This window comes from Diceros bicornis, chromosome 33 (assembly GCF_020826845.1).
Source record: "Diceros bicornis minor isolate mBicDic1 chromosome 33, mDicBic1.mat.cur, whole genome shotgun sequence".
NCBI lineage: Eukaryota > Metazoa > Chordata > Mammalia > Perissodactyla > Rhinocerotidae > Diceros > Diceros bicornis.
In genome coordinates this window covers 8,636,535-8,658,562 of record NC_080772.1, presented here as the reverse complement: position 1 = coordinate 8,658,562, position 22,028 = coordinate 8,636,535, and the positions used below count along the sequence as shown (strand labels likewise).

Below are 22,028 nucleotides of genomic sequence, written 5' to 3'. Positions count from 1 at the left end.
TACCCTCCAGATCATCAAAATCACCTCTCTCTTTTTTTAAGGCATTTATAATCTAATATTAGAAAATATTTCACCTTTCTCGCCTTTTACTGCTTTAAAAAGTTTTCTTATAAGATTTAGGAGTTCTAGAACATAAGTTTTGTGAGAATGAATTAAAATTTCCAATAGCAACTATTATTTATAAAAGATAATTATATTTTGATCTCTTCCCTCAAATGTGAGTTTCCTATAGGTAAGAACCAAGTGTCTGTTGTCTGTATCTTTCTCATAATATAAATATGAATTACGCAACTTCTATCTTCTGTTATTGGTATGGATACAATAAAACTCTGGCTTTGATTTGTTCATGGCCAAGTAGAGGACACAACCACACACAAATAATAATAATAAAATATGTAAGGCCAATAAGATAGAGATGGACTCCTCCAGCTTGGGGAGGAAAAAAAGGCACTAAACTCAGGAGAATCAGGAAGGGCTTCCTGGAGAAGGTGAAGCTCAAAAGTGTTAAATAACTAAGTTAAGTATAGGAAAGTGAGGGATGGGAGGTAGGGAATTTCAGAAAAATGTGTAGCATGAACAAAGGCTGAGAGGCAACAGGCAGCACGGTGTGTAGATAAACAAGCTTGTTGTTGTTGCTGAACAACAGAGAGAAGAAAGTGAGTCCAGAAAGGTAGGATCAGTTTGTATGCAACATAAGGAGTCTGGGCCTTATCTTAGCCCATGGGAGCCACTGAAGCATCTTAATCAGAAAAGTGATATGGACAGATTTCAAATCATCTTCAGGAGATTTCTTGAATGCCCAGCTAATACCTCTGTGAAGGAAAAATCTTATTATCTACCCAATCAGTTATGTACTCTCTTGCTGTTTTCTAACAACAATCAACAGAATCTCAATTCTCTTCTGTTATTCAAGTATATAGCCTTGGAGTTCCCTTTTATTATTATTTTTTTAAGAGATTTTATTTTTTAGAACAGTTTTAGATTTACAGAAAAATTGAGAAGATAGTACAGAGTTCCCATATACTCACACCCGGTGTATCCTATTATTGACATATTACGTTAGTACGATACATTTGTTGCAATTAACGAACCAATGCTGATACATTACTAATACTTTATTGAAATTTCCCTAATTTTTACCTAATATCCTTTTACTGTCCAGGATTCCACCCAGGATACATTACATATAGTCGTCGTGTCTCTTCAGGCTCCTCTCGGCTGCAGCAGTTTCTCAGACTTTCCTTGTTTTTGATGACCTTGACAGTTTTGAGGAGTACTGGTATTTTGTAGGATGCCCCACTATTGCGATATGTCTGATCTCTCCCTCACAATTAGACTGGGGTTATGCGATTTTGGAGGAAGACCACAAAGGTAAAGTGCGATTTTCATCATATCATGTAAAGTGTGCATTCTACCAACATGACTTATCTCTATTGATGTTGACCTTGATCACATGGCTATGGTAGTGTTTGTCAGGTTTCTCTACTAAAAAGACACTATTTTTACCCCTACTGTACTCTTTGGAAGGAAGTAACTATGTGCAGCCCATACTTAAGGTGCAGGAGTTATGCTCATCCTCCTTGAAGGCAGAGTATTTCACACAATTTATCTGGAATTCTTCTACACGGGAAATTTATCTCTTCTCTCCTATTTATTTATTCAGTCACTTATGTATATCATTATGGACTTGTGAATATTTATTTCTTACTTTGAGTTACAATCCAATACTATTTTATTTACTTTGTTGCTCAAATCATTTCAGCTTTGGCCATTGGGAGATCTTTCAATTGGCATCTGTGTCCCTTTGATATACTCCCATAAGTGAGTGTGTCGGCTGTTTTTGAACACTTCTTTATTTTCTGGCATCTTGTATATTTCCTGCCCCAGTCCTAGGATCAGCCATTTTTCCAAGGAGCCCTGGTTCCTTTTATTTGAGAATGTTATTAGAACCAAGATCTGAGCACTGGGTCTGCATGTTGCTACTGGGGTGTTGTTGCTTCTAGGTCCTCTCATCTAAAAGAGCAAAAAATATATGTGTATACACACATATTTGCAAATATTTCTATACACAATCATCTGCATTTATATTAAGCTAAACATGAGTTCATACTGATGTCTCCAATTCTAATGGATTACCACATGGATCATTCTCGCTTCCTCCCCTTGGTTATCCGTAAACTCCTACTCCAACAAGAAACTTGGCTCTCACCATCTGCTGTCCATTTATATAACTATTCCATTCCAATATACTTTTATAGTAGTATCAGAATTGTTAACCCATACTCTCATGGGAAACAACTTTATCAACTAGAGTACAGTGCTCATGTGCAGTTCCCTTTTGCTTTTAGTCCTACCAACTCTTCATTTCCAAAGATACTTAGGTCAGGACCTCTTCCCCCAATCCCCTTCATAGAAGTTGTTTCACACATTTTTAATACAGTTAGATTCTCTTGTCATGGTCTGCATTCCTTCCTGGGATTTCTAAACCTCCTAAATGATTTTTTTTTAAATCTGCCTACATTCAATTTCACTCATTGTGCTGTACAGTTCTATGGATTTTGACAAAAGCATAATGTCTTGTACCCACCATTAAAGCAGCAAATAGGATAATTTTACTGCCCTAAAGATTGCCTATGTTCACCTATTCATCCTTTCCACCCTCTCCCCAAATCCCTAGCAACCACTGATTATACTATCTCTATAGTTTAACATTTTCCAAAATGTCATATAATTAGAAATATATAATATATAGCTTTTTTATACTGGTGTCTTACACCTAGCAATATGTATTGAAGTTTCGTCAATGTCTTTTCATGGCTTGATGGTTCATTTCTTTTTCTTGCTGAATAATATTCCATTGTACAGGTATACCACAGTTTATTCATTCACCTATTGAAGGACATCTTGGTTGATTCCAGTTTTTGGTGATTATGAATAAAGCTGTGATAGACATTCATGTACAGTTTCAATTTTGTGAAAGGTGTAAGGTCTGTGTCTAGATTCAATTTTTTGCATATGGACATCCAATTGTTCCAGCATCATTTGTTGAAAAGCCTATCCTTTCTCTATTGAATTGCCTTTGTTCCTTTATCAAAGATAAGTTGACTGTATTTATGTGGTTCTAGTTCTGGGCTCTCTATTCTGTTCCATTGATCTGTCTACTGTTTTACCAATACCATACTCTCTTGATCACTGTAAATTTATAGTAAGTCTTGAGGTTGGGTAGTGTCGGTCCTCCAACTTTGTTCTTCTTCAGTCTTGTGTTGGCCATTCTGGGTCTTTGCCTCTCCATATAAACTTTAGAATCAGTTTGTCAATATCCACAAAATAGCTTGCTGAGATTTTGATTGGGATTTTGTTGAATCTATAGATCAAGTTAGGAAGGACTGCCAACAACACTGGGTCTTCCAATCCATGAACACAGAATATTTGCCCATTTGTTTAGATTTTCTTTGATATCTTTCATCAGAGTTTTATAGTTTTCCACATATAGAATTTGTCTATATTTTGTTAGATTTATACCTAAGTACTTTTTTTTGGTGCTAATGTAATTGGCATTGTGGTTTTAATTTCAAGTCCCAATTGTTCATTGCTAGTATATAAGAAAGCAACTAACTTTTGTGTGTTAATCTTGTATACTGCAGGCTTGTTATAATCAATTATTAGTTTTAGGGTTTTTTTGTTGATTCTTTGGAATTTTTTAAATAAACAATCATGTCATCTGTGACCAAAGATAGTTTTATTTCTTCCTTCCCAATCTGGATACAGTTTATTCCCTTTTCTTGTCTTATTGCATTAGCTAGGACTTCCAATGCAATGTTGAATAGGAGTAGTGAGAGTGGACAGCCTTGCCTTGTTCCTGAACTTAGGGGAAAAGCATCTAGTTTCTCACCAGTAAGTATGATATTAGCTACGAGATTTTGTAGATATTCTTTATCAAGTTGAGAAAGTTCTATATTCCTAGTTTGCTGAGAGTTTTTATTTTCACCACCAATATTTAATTAGCCATTAAGACCCACTGACTACTCTACAACAATACCTATCAAATTTGACAAACTCCAACTTCATTGTTACTACCCAAACCTCAGGCCCACATCACCTTATGCCTAGATCACTACAACCACTAGCTGAAGTGAAGATAATATTTTTGGATTATTAAACCAATATATTTTTACTGCTAATTGCTACAAGGATCCCAACCTATCGGATCAATAATGCTCATTACATCTTGGGTAAGTAGAATCTAGCCTAGAACAAATAAATCTTTGCTCAAGTAGAAGTTTCCAAATAGAAGAGTTTTAAGAAAGCTATACTAAACAAGAAATCAGAAGAAAGGTGTTTTTCTTCTGCAAAAATAAGCTTTATAAATAAAATAAAATAGAATAGTTGCCAAAAGAAATTCCAGAATTGGACTTTATATACCTAGAGCCAAGCCTGGAGGACTGGACACCATAGAGTTTAAATGATGAAACCACCGAAAAGGTAGATGTTATATATGACATAGAGGAAATTTCTACCCCAGAGGAAGAAGATAAGCACATCCGGTGTTGAGAGGAGAGGCCTGGAGTAAATGGTCTAGAATAGAGACTGGATGTCTTTATTTAAACCTCACTTTGAAGTTGATTCTTGGTGTAGCAAAAAAAAATAAGGGGCAGTGAAACATTCATATATATTTTAGCAGAGAATCTCAAAAACTGAGGGGTTATCCCAATAAATTTTAATATTTCCCTTAGAGCATCCTCGTATTCAGCATAGTACCAGAGCAACACGGGGCCATCCAGAAGGTGAATTAGAAATGTCTGAGGGAAGAGTCGGAGCAGATGACACTGAGATAGCTTCCTAGCTTCTCCATAACCCACATAGAGACATCAGGGGATCCAGAAGTTATCCCATGATCCAACGGCAGGCTCAAGTACTGAGAAGACTAGTGACCTGAGAGAGGGTTGGACATGCTACAAGTTGGCAACAGAGTTGGAAACCTTGAGACACAAAGGCTAGGTAGACATTTAAAGCCCAATATTGCCCAAAATGTTCAGACTACAATATCAGCTTCATTTGAAATTACACAAGATCGAGATGTCCAGGGACAAACCAAATCAGCCACACTGCAGCAGAGCCAGTGTGGGCCTGAAGAAGAGTAAATGTCCAGTGGCCCTTCCCCATGACTTTTTTTTTTTCAAGACTTTGCACCCAGGTACCATCCAAGGACGAAGGAAAAGAGAAAGAAAAAAATAAAAGAAACCCTGACTTATTATTAATCTGTAAGGAACTAACCTTTGAACTAGATAGCAACCGAGATACGTAAGCATCATTTTGGCTGCAAAAAAATCAATCAACTGAACTAAGCATACTGGAACATGCTAGAACTACTAGTGTACTTTAGGCAAACTGCGGGCTTTTGAGTCAAACTGTGTTTCATTATAGTATTCTCATACTTATTCTTGCAAACTTTCGGTTGTCCATAAACTAGCCCATCTTCTATACAGAGGCTGGATTTATGAACCCTGATTAATATCATTACTAGCCCACTATCTTCCCAAACTTCAAACAGATATCCTATTAAAAATGGATGTCATTTTACATTACAGATCTCAAGCAACTGCCCATGGCTCACACAATTGAAAACCCTTTCCCAGACACATCTCTTTCCTTATCAACACTGAACTTGGTACTTAACCTCTGTTAATGCACTTTCACACTAGTGTAATTATCTGTTCACATTTTTCTTTTCCCCTTCTAGATTGCAAGTTCCCTGAGGACAGGAGGCATGTCTTACAATACCTACTGTAGAACTAGCAATGGGCATACTTTCTGCCTTTCAGTAGAAACTCAATAAATGTTTGTTAACTTCAAAAAAGAAGTTCACTTTTTTTGCTAATTTCCAACCTCATAATTTGTTCATGTAATGTCTTTCCCTTTCTTTTTTGATAATGAAAAATGAGATTACTCCCTCTAAAATTCACTATTGTAGGTGATGGGGTTCAGGACACACTACCCCAAAATATGGCACCTTGTTATACTGAATATCTCAAGATGAAGGAATCTGTAAAACAGCAGGTGCAGGAAGGATTTTCTGACCTTCCCCTGAAGCAGGTCATAAGACCCTCATGTGAGAGGTGTCCTCCCTACACCACGACATCCTTATCTCTGAATACAAAGAGATACTGAGAGGAATCTGAGTGAATAGGTCTTTTGTTTCCCCTGGTTTACTACACTTAGCTCATACCCTTTTTTGTCCTATCACATTTTTCTACAACTCTCCACTTTTCATCAAACCTAGCATAAAAATGTTCTGGTTTAACCACTCCTTCAGGTCTTCATTTCCTTAATAAGGCTCCTGTGTCATGTAAAACTTATATTAAACAAATTTGTATGCTTTTCTCTTGTTAGTCTGTCCTTGTTACAGGGGCCTCAGTTGAGAACCTAGAAGGGTAGAGGAAAAAGATATTTTTCCTCCCCTACAAAGGAAACTTCTCCTGACTCACTTAGTCTGCTCAAATCAATCTGCCTTTCCTGAGCCCTCACATAAGCAGTTAAACCATAACTTGAATTGGATTACCAATTTGCTATTGTTCTCTAGATCACTGATGTGTGCTTATCTGTTCTCTCCAGTAGACTGTAAGCACCTGAGGAATGACATCAGTTTTTAAACTTCCATTAAGTATAATTAGTAAAAAGAATGAAAATAAAATTTAATATAACTAAATTTCAAAACAATAAACCTTTAGAGTTACCTTTATTTCCTCTTTCCTTCTTTCATTAAAAAATCTCTGCTTCATCCTTAATCCAAATACAAACTGATTAATGAGATGGAGATGGAAAATAACAGAAAATAGTGGGTTCTGGATGCAAAAGGGTCATGTTATACTTTGTGTGTCCTCCTACAAAGCCAGGTTGGAATATCTGATGCATGCTCACACCACTATAAGCTAAAATGACATCTAATGCCCATCTCCCTCTACCTGGCTCCTCTGCAGAAGGACACCTCCTAGTCACCATCACCAAGTGATATTTTATCTTCTCATTCATTCAGTATTTGTTAAGCACCTACCAAATGTCAGGCCTTGTTGAAGAGTTTGGGATATTTTAGTAAACAAAGCAAAAAATCTCTCCACTATGGTGCCCACATCCTAGTAATATACATTCTATATACTGGAGTATTATTAATGCTACTCATTAGCCTTCTCTCTTCCAGGACGAATCACTCAATGATTTACTCCTATCTTAAAGCCTGTTTGCTGAGAGGGAGAAAATCTTTGTTGCTGTCCTTAAGCCTCTCTGTACATTCTTCAAATCTCTTTCATGTGGTAAAGATCCAAATTAATCCACAGACTATGGGCTACAATAACAGTGAAATGCGAGATGATTTTCTAGAAGATTCAAACAAAATAATTTATCTTACAATTTTATTAAAATTTTTTGATTAAGTAAAACATGATTTAGACTGCCAGTATCCAGTTCTATATGTAAGGAGCTTGGAAGTCACCACTCTGTCTTAACGGGTAAAAAGCTAATCAGACTGAAAAATCAATAACTCTTTTTGAATCTATAAGAAAATTGAGGATACAGGGCAAATCACTACTGCAAGACTGGAGAGACAGACAGGGAAATGCACGGAGTTACAGCTTACCAGAGCAGCCAGTCACCAGCAGAAACCAATGAGGGAACCAGTGCTCAGGTATGAAACTTGAACTACAATTGACAAATTGCTGAAGGCTCAGTGTGGAGAAGTTTGAGAGTTAAAACTCCAGGGGGACCCCCACACTTTTGTGAGTTTTACCTCCAGGACTCAACCAGGTTCCCAAAGTAAATATCAGAGATGAATCCCCTAATGCTTCTGGCAGGCAGAAGGGAAAAGGAACAATTTTGAAATACACCAGAGCATTCTGTTCTTCTTAACAAAGACTGCTCACAGGAAAAACTAGTTAATCAGAGCCTAAACTTCTGGGGTTTTATTAGAGCCTAACTGACCTGGGGGAAGGGAAATATCCAACTCCAGCCCACTCTAGCCATCCCGGAACTAAGAGGCACTTGTGAAGTTCACAGTCCAGAGGCACAGACTTATTAAAAACATCATTTATTATTATTTACATAAAACTAATTAAGTCTTTCACTGAATTTTATACTTTTCAACCCTCTGGTCTAGCATTGTGTATACCTACCCCATCTATATGCTTCATATACCTCTTCTTAAAAATATGAATTATCTTTAACTTTTTAGTTATTTGTATGTCTAAAAATATGTTGTGAGTGAAAAGGCAAAATTAGATAAATCTGTGATGAGAGAATTTTTCCTAGTTTCTACTAACTAAACCCTTGCCCATAAACAAGGATCCTGCTAGTGTGAGGTGTGTCCGTGTGTGTATGTGTCTTTGGTACACTGATCACTCTTTAGCTTGTTTTTCCTACAACACCTACATCTTTCTTTCCTTTGCATTCATGCTTAGTGACAAGTTCCACCCATGTTGTTTTGGGGCTTGTTTTTCTTCTTTAAATTAACAACCTTACAACTGTCCCCAGTGAACTGCATGCTGTTTGTTGCTAACCTGAATCTCTACTACATCAAAATCCATTAAAGTGATTTACTCCCACAGCACAGCATAACAATTTTATGGTAACAGAAATAGAAACATTTGTTACAGGATCAGCATCACTTGATTTAAACATGTGTTTGCCTATAAGAAATGTTTTCAAATATACAATGGCAGACACGTTGGAAACATTAATGCTTTTATTCAATTCAATTTATACAATAAGTATTTGTTGAGTAGCTACCTGGACTGAGGCACTGTTAGGTTTTTTAACAGTAATACGAGCACGTATTACCATTTACCTTTGAATGACGCTTAAATCCCTTTGGAGATTGTAAGCATACCTTACCATGGCCTCTAAACATATGCAAACAAGGGTAATTAAGATGATAGTTACCACTCTGTTTTCAAGAGTAATGTTATTCCATTCCGGCCTAGTGATTTCTGTCAGATACAATGAAAACGAAAAACAATATGCCTCAAAGTCTTGGCTATTGTGAATAATGCTGCAATGAACATAGGCGTGCATGTATCTTTACGCATTCATATTTTCATGTTCTTTGGATAAATACCCAGCAGTGGAATAGCTGGATCATATGATAGTTCTATTCTTAATTTTTTGAGGAATCTCCATACTGTTTTCCATAGTGGCTGCACCAGTTTACACTCCTACCAGTAGTGTATGAGAATTCCTTTCTCTCCACATCCTCTCTAACACTTGTTGTTTCCTGTCTTATTAATTATAGCCATTCTGATGGCAGTGAGGTGATATCTCATTGTAGTTTTGATTTGCATTTCCCTGATAGTTAATGATGTTGAACATCTTTTCATCTGTATATCTTCTTTGGAGAAATGTCTGTTCATATCCTCTGCCCATTTTTTAATTGGGTTGTTAGTTTCTTTGTTGTTGAGATGTATGAGTTCTTTATATATTTTGGATATTAACCCCTTATCAGATCTATAGTTTGCAAATATCTTCTGCCAATTGTTAGGTTGTCTTTTCATTTTGTTGATGGTTTCCTTTGTTGTGCAGAGCTTTTTAGTTTGATGTAGTCCCATTTGTTTATTTTTTCTATTGTTTCTCTTGCCTGGTCGACATGGTCCTTGAAAATATGTTGCTGACACCAATGTCGAAGAGCATACTGCCTATGTTTTCTTCTAGAAATTTCATGGTTTTAGGTCTTACATTCAAGTCTTTAATCCATTTTGAGTTAATTTTTGTGTATGGTGTAAGAGAATAGTCTACTTTGTGTGGTGATGGATTATAATTAGTTTTTGGGTGGTGAACGTGATATAATCTACACAGAAATCAAAATATAACGCTGTACATCCGAAATTTATATAATGTTATAAACGAATGTTACCGTAATAAAAAAAAAAGAAAAATAATATGCCTGATTGTTATGCATCAATACCATTTCTTAAGAACAAAAAAAAGCATGTGTATTTTGACTAAAAAGACCCACTAGCAAAATTTTAGATGGAGAATTTTAGTCAGACAACCATATCAATGAGTCACTAAACAATTTATAATGTAAAGAAAATGCTACAATGGAAGTAGCAGAAGTAAAATACAAATGATGAGAGTTCTGTGGAGGCTCTTCTCTACAAACGTACCAAAGCAAAGGTTAAACATCAACGTTGTTTAAATGGTAAACGCCATCAGGAGGTAGCCTCAGAGGCCTCCAGCCTCCAGTTAACTACACAGGTCTTCTATGCACAAAACAAGTGGCTACAGTGGACCCACAGGAGGAGCCCTCACTGACCTTGATGTCCTGTGACAGCGTGTGTGGGAGGCCACAGCCAACAGGCCAGTCTCAACGAGAACCTAGGACAGGACTGATCTGGACTGTGCCTGATAAAAGCATTAAATTTAGAATAGAAATTCATCAAGCCTGGCCAATCTTTTAATAACTATGCAAAAGGAGTCATTAGATCATTTACGTGGGTCAGTTTTAGGTAAAGCCATGTTACTATTGTTTGCCTGCCTAATTATTTGTTTTGTTGTGTTAGCTTAGGGGTTAAAGGATGTCATTACAAATATTAGAAAGCTAGTTCAGCCTTTGCTACACAACAGACACTCAAAATATTAGTCCATCTTCTCTCCTTGCTTTCCTTGCTGATCTTGTTACAATATCAGGAAATTCACCTTTGACCAGAATAATGGCACTTTTTCCTATGATTTACAGAGTATTCAGGAGCCTCTGGCTTCATGGAAAACTTCTTTAAAATTTCAAATCTTTTAGCAATAACTTTTCAATGCAATATTTTTTCCAAGACCGCTTAGAATTTTTAACAGAAACACCAGGAAGCTAGAGACCTCTACAGAATGTTAGAGCCCTCGATTTTAGGAGGCAGACAGACAAAAGTAACCGACCAATAGGTATGTCATAGGCCAGGAAGACCTCCAAAACCTTACCTCAAGCTGAAGATTTTTACTGACGTTTAAAAAAAACAGTAAGATTTTTCTTGCGGTGCTCAAAGGTTACATACACCTCACCCTATGTGTGTGTTTGGGGGGGGGGTGATGCACTAGGACACATTAGTAGAGCCATACCCATTTTTTAAATATTGAAATACATCCATTTTAGATGGTAAATAGCTGCAGCCTGACCCTCCTAGTTCCTCCCTGGTGCTCTGGCTGTTCCAGCATGGAAGAGCCTCTGGAAGTCCCAGCCTACTGCTGGGGTTGTGGGGTGGGGACTGGATCTCAGTAGGAGAAATTGTATATTGATAATGTGGCCAGCCAATGCCTTATCCCCATCTTGGATCCCCAAGGCTCAGTTACTCTTTGCTCTTTCCCAAAGTTACACTTGTAGGAGTTACAGTGTACTGAACTGGTATGTAAGATTTTGACTTATGTGGACCTGTTATTTCTGGTTTGCCCTTTTAGACGACCACCCCCCAGCCCCTCCCCACCTTATCAGTCTCTTTTCCATTCAGCTCCTGCTTCACATACATGTGTCGCCTTACAAGGCCTCAGAAGAATGAACTTAACCCTCTGGATAAATTACATGCAATCAAGATATGGAATGCTCATTTCCAAAAGGCCTAGAGAATCTCTGCATTGTACTCTCAAATGGCCTGAATTCCTTATTTTAATGTTCTAAATATCAAATTCCATGTAATCAAACCATTTATGCTCCTTTACCTTTATCAACAGATCTCACTGGGTTCTCCATTTTGGCTATCTCTGTCCAAAAGCAAATAGATCAGATACCTCTGCTTTCTTCAAGTTATTAAATATCTTTAAGAAGAAGTGATACCTGGGTTTGAAACTCCAGTATATGATTGCCCATCTCAGGTCCAAAGTGCACAGGAAATTCAGAACCTAGCTTTTCATACTGAAAATTCCATTAGGGAGAGGAGAGAAAGGGGGGTTCCTAGTGTTCATACAAAGCACAGCACAGGTTGAGAGGATACAATTTCAGACCCCATCATTCACCTGAGAAGCTGTCAACAAGACTGGTTCTAGAAAATTGCTGAAGAAGAAAATTTTGTTTTTGTGTTTGAAATCACTTCCCCTCTGTCTATCCTGACCCTGGTCTCCTCAAGGGGGTCAACCCACTGTCTCCAGCCTGTTACTGTGACTCCTCCATCACAGGGGGTAAGGAGACAGACTGACCTGGACTGACTCTCAGCTCTGACACTGACCGGGGGGCTCTGGGCAACTTACTTAACCAGGCTCACATTCAGCTTCTTCATCTGAAGAATGAACATGCCAATAGTTCCTCTGTGGCAGGACAGTACTTCTGTGTATTAATCTGTAAGTTTCCACCCATCTTCCTGTGCTCACCAAATTCTCTCAATTGAACACCAAGGACTTCTTCCATCCCATTGGCCTAATCTGATAGAGCTCAGTCACACAAAGCACAAACAGAAAGAAGAAGAAGAAAAACAATGAGTATTCAGAGTAGGGCAGAAAGATTCAAGATTCTGCTATACACTCGCAGAGGAAATTTACTCACTTGGAGGGACAAGATAAACAGCACACTGAGAAAGGAATGAAAGAAACAGAGAGGGTCTACACAGACTGGAAGGGGAAAAAGGGACGAACCATGAAAATCACCATCCAACTTGAGTATGAGGCAGCTAAATGGAAGGTGACTGAGCACTGAGCTTTCCCTTTGGTTGTCATCTAGGGATGACACAATTTCCAATGTTGGCCCATTCCCATTTATCTGTGCCCCCATAAAACTTTCCCTAAGCAACTTTGAAACACAGATACACCAAAACATGTGTCATGCAGTAACACAGGATCTGTCTCATGGCTCTGAACACTCCTATGAGCCCCAGAAGAGAAAGGTTTGTATACTTTGTGGATGTTTGCAATATGAAGGAAAAGTTCCTTCCCGTTGTTCCCCCTATGGGACGACTGAGCATTAGATGAAATCATACTCTCAACTAATCTGGCCATAGAAGTAATGTTACTTGTTTTTAATCTCAGTTAGTCTACTTACCAGTTTAAAGACCATAAGCACGACATTTTATCTCTTAAGTATGGCTTCCTCTTCTGTGAAATGGAATATAGCCCACTTCACAGTACTCTTGTGAGTCGATCAAGGATACTAATTAAATGTGTGTGTTTGTGCATGTGCTTTTCTCTTTTGCACTGTGAACATCAGTGCAGCTCACCAGGCATAGACTCGTCAGTCCGCAGCAAAGAAAGTGACCCAGAGAAACCATGAATGATCTAAACCTTTCCTCTCCTCATCCCCAGAAGCTCATGCAAACGCTCTCGTATAGCCAGATGCCACAATGGTAAGGAGAAAGGGGAGAATGAGTTTATCCAAAAGATAAACAGTTTAAACCAAAGTGTTTCAAACAAGAACAGATGGACAGAGCATTAACAGACAAGTTAAATGTATAATCTTACATGCCCCTCAACCCCTAGGAGAATTATGAATATATAAAAGATGCCATGTTAGTTGCCTTCCACATCCCCAACTAAGTCTTAAGACGTTAAAGAAGAATCCCTAATATTTGGAATTTAAAATTACTTCCATACTCAAAGTACAGGGTTTCCATTGGTGGAAATTCAGGCACCAAAAGAAGCAGTGAGGAAATATTGTTGAGCTGGGACTTTCCAGAGCCTTGGTTCTCAAAGCGTGGTTTGTGGACCAACATCATCAACAACAGCTGGGAGCAGACACACAGGTCCCACCGCAGTCTATATAAATTAGAATCTGCTTTCTAACACAATTCCCAGGTGATTTGTATGCACATTATGTTTCAGAAGCAGTGTCTAAAGGATGAAGATCCCTCTCTAATCATACCAGCTGCCCTCCCCACTTATTAAAAATATCAGTCAAGGGGGACCACCATATATAACATCCAATTTCCAGAATGTCCATAGATTAAAAGTAAAAAACAAAATACTCGAAAAGTGCCATTCTGATATCTATTATTGGCAAATGTCTTAAACATTTGCTGAGAAAAATACAAGCAGATGCTTACTGTTCCATCACACCGGCCATCCTTAATCCTCAGATACATCTGTGCATTTTTCACACTTTCAAACATGAAAATCCCAGAGCTGATTTTATGCACCTTCCAGTAGGATCTTTCAGACTGGTTCCCCACTCCAGTGCAGCTCCCATCGGGCTGGAGACACAGGGCCTGGCATAGACTCGTAGTAAGTAGAACCACAGCACTGTTGAGGAACATACCCTTCAGAGCAACAAACAGAACAGAAAGGCAGTAAATAAAAAGCTCATGTTTTGCTAGAGAAACATGGCAATAGAATCCATTCTCTTATAGAAGTTGCAGTGATCAGGATCTTACCCAAAGCTTGGTTGTTAAAAATGAGCAAAAGAAAGAAAGAAATAATTTAATTGCTATGCAAAGCTAAACAAAACTAAAGGAAGTTGTCTGGCTGACTGATTATAATTTACATCAATCATTACTTATTGAGAGTGTAAGGGTCAGCATCAGAAGCTACAGACATTTTAAAAAGATAAAAAGCACAAACACACCTCTTAAGAAATTTACAATCACTATAAACAAATAATTTTAATACTAATACAAAGCAGAATAAAAATAGTATACTAGAAGAGTACCTGAATTATGAAATGCACTATATGGATATTAGTTAAAAGTATGCATGTAGGAATAAATGAATGAATGAATGAAAAGAGATGTTGAATACATCTGAGGTATATTTAAGTAAATCCTATGTAATCAATAGCTTAAGAAGAAGATATAAAAAGTTCTTGAAAGTTAATTAGAAATACACTAACGCTGTAGAGAAATGGATAAAAGGCACAAATACACAAGTCACAAAAGACAAAATACAAATGGTGAATAAACATAAGAAAAGGTAATCCACGCTAGTAATAAAAAAAAATAAAGCTAAAAGTAGATGTTTATTTCTCTAGAAAATTACCAAAGTTTTTTTTTAAGGACCAACTTAATGACAAATGTTGGTCATTGGCCTCACTGATGAGTGTCAGTGACCAACACTGAGGTCAAAGAGATGGATACTCTCCCACACTGCTGGAGGGACTGGGGAGTAAAGAATTTAACTTTACCCAGAGAAGTCTGGCCTTGACCCTTGCTTTATAAAAGGTAATCTCTAAACTCTTGGAATGTCATGCCTAATAGGAGTGTTTTTGTTTACCTGAGGGCCTTGGGACAGCTAGATAATAAAAATGTGATTTAGGGTGGGAGCTTTGAGTCACAAAGTGTCAGTTGACCTCCTGAGAGGCTGAAGACTGAGATCGGCCACACGGACTCCCTACATGATGGAACTCCAATAAAGACTTTGGGCACCAAGGCTCAGGTGAGCTTCCCTGCTTGGCAATACTCCATGCATATTGCCACATATCAATGCTGAGAAAGTAATGCTGTACTGACTCCACGGGGAGAGGACAACTGGAAGTTCAATGCTTGGTACTTTTCCTAGACTCTGCTCTATGTGTCTCTTCCCTTAGCTGATTTTAATCTGCATCTTTTCTCTGTAATAAACCATAACCACGAGTGTAACAGCATTCGGTGAGTTCTGAGCCATTCTAGTGAATTATCAAACCTTGATAGTGGTCTCAAGGACCCCCGAACACTGATGTTTGAGTCAGAAGCGAGGGTGGTCATATGAACTCTTCTCTCTAACATCATAGTTGGCTTAAATTTCACAGGACTAAAAATTGGTACACGTTTGGAAAGAAATTTGGCAGTATATTCCCAGAGACTTAAAGGTTTCATATTCTGACCCTTAAATTCAATTTTGAATTACGTAAGGTAAGAAAATAATAAAATATGTGGTGAAAAACATTTGTCAAAGTATATTGTGCAGTAACACAGAGGTGATAAAATGAGAGATTAAATGTCCAATGATAAACATATATATATATATATATATATATTCCTTATGTTTGAATACTACGCAACCATTAAAAATCATGTCATTTTTGGGAAAAATACTGTGATGAAGTGTTACATAAAACGTTTGGAAGACAAATTGACTTTGATTTGATTCATGATCCACCATTTACTAGCTATACTAGTCAAGATTCTTAACTTTCCTGAAAATATTTTCTTCATGTTTAAAATATAGATAAAAATATCCGTCAGTATTTTTATGATGATTAAATTTAGTTGGTATGTGGTGAAGCTCTCAGTAAATTGCCTGGCACAAAATAGGCAATCTCATAAATGATAGCTATTATATTAGCATGATAATGTTATTTTTAAGATAAATTCACAATCATAAAGAAAGAAGCATAAGCATTATGAAATAATCACACATACACAACACTCAAACGGTGTAAATATTCTAATTGCTAGAAAAGTTAAATATATACATTTGTTTGTTCCCAAATGTAAGATTCTCTAACTTTTTTTAAGAATCTCCACACCCATAGTTTTAACCTCTAACTTCAGTTGGATATAGGCGGTTACTCCCATCAGTTTCATTGCTGCTAAAGCCATGATCCCTATTGCCTTTCAAAGTCTAGGTAAATATAATGTCAATAGGTATCAATGCCACCTAGTGGGAAGAGATTTGATTACTCCATTATGACTCAATTCAAGAGTTTTCCTCAACAGAGCAAAAGAAAGTGGGTATTTAGCAATATAAACTGTAATGACTTTTCTCTGCCTTACCTTGACAAAAACTACAAATTCTTTTGAAAGGTCTGCATAGCCTGCTGATGATTCATCAGCTCTTTTGCCATGACGATCAAAAATAACTGTGTGACCAGGAACCAGTGCTGACTCAAGAAGTACACAGCGGTTGGGCTGATAAAGCACCCGCAGCTCAGTGGAGACTCCACCACTAGCCTAAAAGCAAAAAAACGGAAAAGAAAACCTCTGAATTAGCAATAGAAAATATTTAAATTAAAAATATTCTGACATTATATGTATGCACAGGTCTACTCCACTCTACAGAACCCTTGAACTATCTATATAATCCCATGCTTTTGTAATTCAGTTGTTTTGACTCCCCCGCCTGATTTCTAGTGTCTTGCTCCAAGGACTTTCTTCTTCTGTTGATTTCTCAGAATCCATGGTAGGGTGTTGGGTAAAATAAAAATAACTCCAGTGGCAGGATAATTTAATGAGATGTTAATATGTATTTTATTATTGTTTATTTTTCATTTCTTCATTTGTATCTTCCCAACTCAAGACCATTTGGGACCAAAAGCTGAAATTAACAGACATGCATTACTTGGTTTTGCTTTCAAAAACTAAACAAATCAAGGAGCTTATGCTATAGGGAGACATTCCTGGTTCAGGGTACTGCTTGAGGTCTTATCCCATCTCTACTTAGTGCTCCAGGGAGGCATTTGGACCTGAAAAGGGAGGAGTCATTGATGTCCCTTGAATGGCTTGACCCATGACACTAAAGCTACCAACCTTGACAAAGTTCCCTTGTCTAAGTATGGCAGGTAAGCAACAGAGCTATTTGCCTTCTAGAAACCATCTGATGTTTGATGAGTATATCAATAGTGAATGGTGTGGACTGAAGCTAAGAGGGCTGTCACTAGATATTGTGAAACCCCATACCAGGTGAAATCTTGTGTTTAACAAGATGAATCTCATAATAACTAAGACGGAATCTCTCACCAAACTAGTGGGACAGGGGCTTGAAGATAGATTTAACTTGATTTTAGAAAAATAAAGTAATGTGACATTTCATGAATTCTTAATTTAATTGAGTAAATTCCATACCCACTACATTCATATTATTAAGCACTTACTATGACCAGGAGCTGTATTCAGCAGAATGTGTTATAAAGTACAGCAGAGCGTAACTTACTAAGTCTGGAGCAGAGGAGAAAAGACTTCCTTGGAGGAAGTTTGACCAATTAATCACTTAGCCTGAATTTCAGTCCTACAAATTACATTAAGGTTCTTTTTCAGTAATTATTATTTTCCCTTAAGTTAAATAATATTCTTTGAGTTAAAAATCATTACATAATATTATATAACATTATATGAGGAAGCTGTAGCATGAGAGCTGGAGTCAGATTGCCTTTGTTGAATTCCCGCTTTCACACTTACTAGCTATGTGACCTCGGACAACTCACTTAATCCTTCTATCCTCCAGGTTCTTCTTCTGTTAAACAAGGTAGTAATGGATTCTCTCACAGGGTAGATGTAAAGACTAAATGTTATAACACATATTAAGCACTTAGTGCATGACAATTATCCTATGCTGTCTCATTTTCAAAATAAGTAATCTCCGTATATTTTAAAAAGACAGCTTTATATATTAAAAGTTACTTCTGAAACCTAGATTAAGCAATACAAAGCATAATAATGTAAAATCATTGGTTTTTTTTCATAATAATATGGTCCCTGGAGGCACTTTTGAAAAGTCAGATTGTCTCCTTTTAGAGGCTCATTAAAATTTTGAATGTTATCAGAGAAGTTGTCTACTTTTTCTTGTCTAAATTCTATTTGCTGAAATTTAGGACTATTTATGCACTGGAATCTCAAAAATTAGTGAGATAAAACAGAATAATGAAAAACGTGAAAGCAAAAGCCAAAGGAAAATACAATTTGATCATCTTGTAAAAGTGCCTTATGCAAAAATATATATTATATATGGATACAATATTATTGATAGATGGCAAAGAGAAAAATTGCTACATACCATGCCAGTGACAGAGCCATTGTCAAGAGCAAGAGAAAGATGCCTCATTTCATGACTTTGGAAAACACATATATTTCCTTTGTTGAAAACAACATCAAAGACACCTGGAAAACATTTTAAGTATTAGCAAGTCATTCATGCCTTGAAAGTTTTTTCTTATTCAATTATATATTGAAAATTTCTAATAACACATTTTATGATATCTCTCAGTTAAATGTTTTTAATTAGTCAAAAGGTAAAATGCCAGTAACCTTTGATTATCAACATGTTGCTTGGCAATTTGGTGGAATTTTCACGGAAAATCTCTAATCCCTTCCCATGCTAATCAGTAACCCCTGAGAAAACCCCCCCAAAATAACACCTGATGGAACTGTTTTGAGGAAAATAAATTATCCTAGTGTAAATCAACTTACTTCCACTGTATAGATCTCAGATACTTGCGTTAAAATAAAATAATGCATTATAAAGTAAATACATATGATTTGGGTATTAGTGACTGGTTTGTATGATGATGATGACAAAGATTATGCTGCCATATATTTGATTGTTTTTAGTTTTCAATATACTTTTATATACCATTTTATCTTAAAATGTAAGCTCCTTGAAGGCATGAATTTTTGTCTACTCTGTGGATAGCTATATACTAGTACTTAGAACAGTGCCTAGAACACAATAGATGCTCAAGAAATATTCTTTAGATAAGTTAATTAGATCCTCATAGCCTATGAAACAGCCTATGAAACACAAACACACACACACACACACACACACACACACACACACCCCTATCCCTATTTTGCAAATGAAGGAACAAACTTAGAGAGGTAAGGGACTTTCCCAAGATCCCTGCCTAATCATAGAATGGAAATAGAAGCCAGGACTTCAAATCTTAGCCCAGTGCTCTTTGCATTACCAATAATCCTTTCTTTAGTACTTAAAACCAACAGATTTTCAGGAAGCCACTCTTGTAACAACAATAAATGAAGACCATTTTTCCTTTTACAACAATAAATGAAGACCATTTTTCCTTGTGATTCTCAAACAGTGAACAGTCAAGCCAGATATAAAAGAATACATATTGTATGCTTTATTTTATATAAAGCACAAAAATAGGCAAAACTACTCTAGAGTCTTAGGAATCAAGGTAGTGGTTATCTTTGGGGGAGAGTGACTGAAAAGGGGCATGAGATTGCTTCTGGAGTACTGGTAATGTTCTATTTCTTGATCTGGGTTCTAGTTACATGAGTGTGTTCAGTTTGTGAAAATTCGTAATACAATGTGTGTATTTTTTCCGCATATGTATAATATTTAAGGGGTTCAGAGTATGCCACCTCAAAATATGCTACTCTGGCACAAGGATTATTTTGAGCTGAAAACAACCGAGAAAAAAACACAGGACGATTCTCTACCCTCCTCTTATCTGTCTGAAAGCAGAACATAAATTCCTCTTGTGAAGGTATCTCCTAACCCCACTTCTAGAGCAGGAAGGGGTAACAATCTTATTATGAAGGCAAGGTAGCACCGAGACAGAGTCTACACAAACAAATCTCTCTAATTGGCCCTTATCTACCATTAGTTTCTCCATATAGTTGCCTTCCCACAATGTGCTGCCCCTAGAAGCTCCAAGTCCTTCTCCTGTGTCTTGTCACTTCTCTAATCTAAGAGTAGAGGAAAAAGGTCTTCTGTTCCTCTCCTGCAATATATTTGGGAATAAAACAATTTTTAAAATAGCTGATTCCTTGAGCCATGACTTATTTCATTTCCTAATGAGTTGCTGAGGTTTATCTGTGTGTTATGTGTGTGTGCATATACATACATATACATAATATAAAATAAATATTTATGTAATATAAAATATGTATTGTATATTATATAATGTCTATAAAATGATGTCATGGTAACAAAGTTAGATTTTCTAAAATGAACCAATCTTTCCTTTCTCACTGTTGTCAACATAGCCCATTTTGTATTAACTCAAAACTTTAAGCCTAGTCAATATATAACAAATGAAGGAGGATTATGGTAGTTATTGGGTAATTTAGGTTCCCCAAACCTCAATTTTTAATAAGGAATTATTCACATATTTGCTTGAATTATCCACCTTATTGTATGTGTATATTCATCTAGAGTTAAATGCAGTTAATCAATTCTCCCTTTACATTTTTATTCCAATTAACTACATGGGCAAATGCTTTTAATTAAGAACAAGGTCTGATGCAGAGGTTAACCGTACTACTCCAAATTTTAAAAGGATTTCACTTATATTTAAATGATCTTATATCCATTTAAAGTCATATTTCGAAAAGTGAAAGACTTGTATATTAGTTCAACAGACCACTCCAAATGGAAAGCTTTCTTCCTAATTAATCTCTAATTTACTTTTGTCTACCTAATAAAATTCATCTTAATGGTTAAAAATTAAGGATCTTCATAAAATTAAACCATGTTGATGAGCACGTACAAATAATCCTGGAGATTATGGGGGCAAGGGGTGTTATTGAAATAAAGAAAAAACCAAGAAATAGGAATTTTGACCTTGATTCTGACATTGTCTCATTAGATAATCTTGGGCAAATCACTTTGCATCAATTTATCTCAGTTTCCTTATGAATAAAATCAGCCCAAGAATTCTTAAAGGACTGTTGTTCAGATGATTAATTGTGTGACCTAATGAGTTAATGTGGAAGAATTTGTATACTAGAGGAGTGTTACTGAAAATGTGCTAAGAATAATTTTCATTGTTTAATTCAACCTTCTCTTTGACCTAAAGATTCCATAAATACCAGAATCTAAATCCATAAAACTATAAAGCCATTATTTTTACAGTTTTTTGGTAAAGACTCAATAACTAAAATCATAAAATTACATATATTTTGTTATAAAAATTTCTTTTTTTAAAGTTTATCAATAATATCAAATATAAGTTCTATGAAGGGATGGCAATTCATCTGTTTATTCATTGCTGTTAGTCCTATGCCTAAGACATTATCTCATCCACAGCAAGCATTTTATAAATGTTTGTTGAATAAATGAACTCCTACTGCTGAGAAAAAAATTAAGCGTTCCTATTTTGAGAAATTTAACTCAATACAGAATGTCCTTGGATTTGGAAGCTTAATACAGTAAGTTTTAATTAAAAATTATATATTAGGAACAGAATCTTTTCCAGTAAAATTATAATCAAATCACTGTGATAAATGAGATCTTCAGGAAATTTAATCTTTTCAACAGAGGAAAAATACACTCTTGTAGAAAATCTCTAAAATACTTTCATGGGCCTCTGGAGTTCCATGGAGCACAGTTTAGAGAAAAAAAATGGTAAGGAAAAAGAGCACTACAATGTGAATGAAGGGATTAAAATTACTTAAACTTGTGAACAATCACTAGCCACAGAAACATTA

General features: G+C 36.3%; 1 protein-coding gene across 1 annotated transcript in view; it reads right to left on the bottom strand.

Annotated features, from left to right (window-relative positions):
* The window catches only part of RP1 (RP1 axonemal microtubule associated), a 280,580-nt gene that overhangs the window by 150,096 nt on the left and 108,456 nt on the right, over positions 1 to 22,028 (bottom strand). Inside the window, exons 13-15 of the mRNA XM_058528715.1 lie at positions 18,628 to 18,731; positions 16,632 to 16,808; positions 13,989 to 14,201 (exon numbers count right to left, since the gene is read on the bottom strand). Of these exons, the coding sequence (XP_058384698.1) occupies positions 13,989 to 14,201; positions 16,632 to 16,808; positions 18,628 to 18,731 (494 nt within the window). The remainder of the gene's footprint in view (positions 1 to 13,988; positions 14,202 to 16,631; positions 16,809 to 18,627; positions 18,732 to 22,028) is intronic.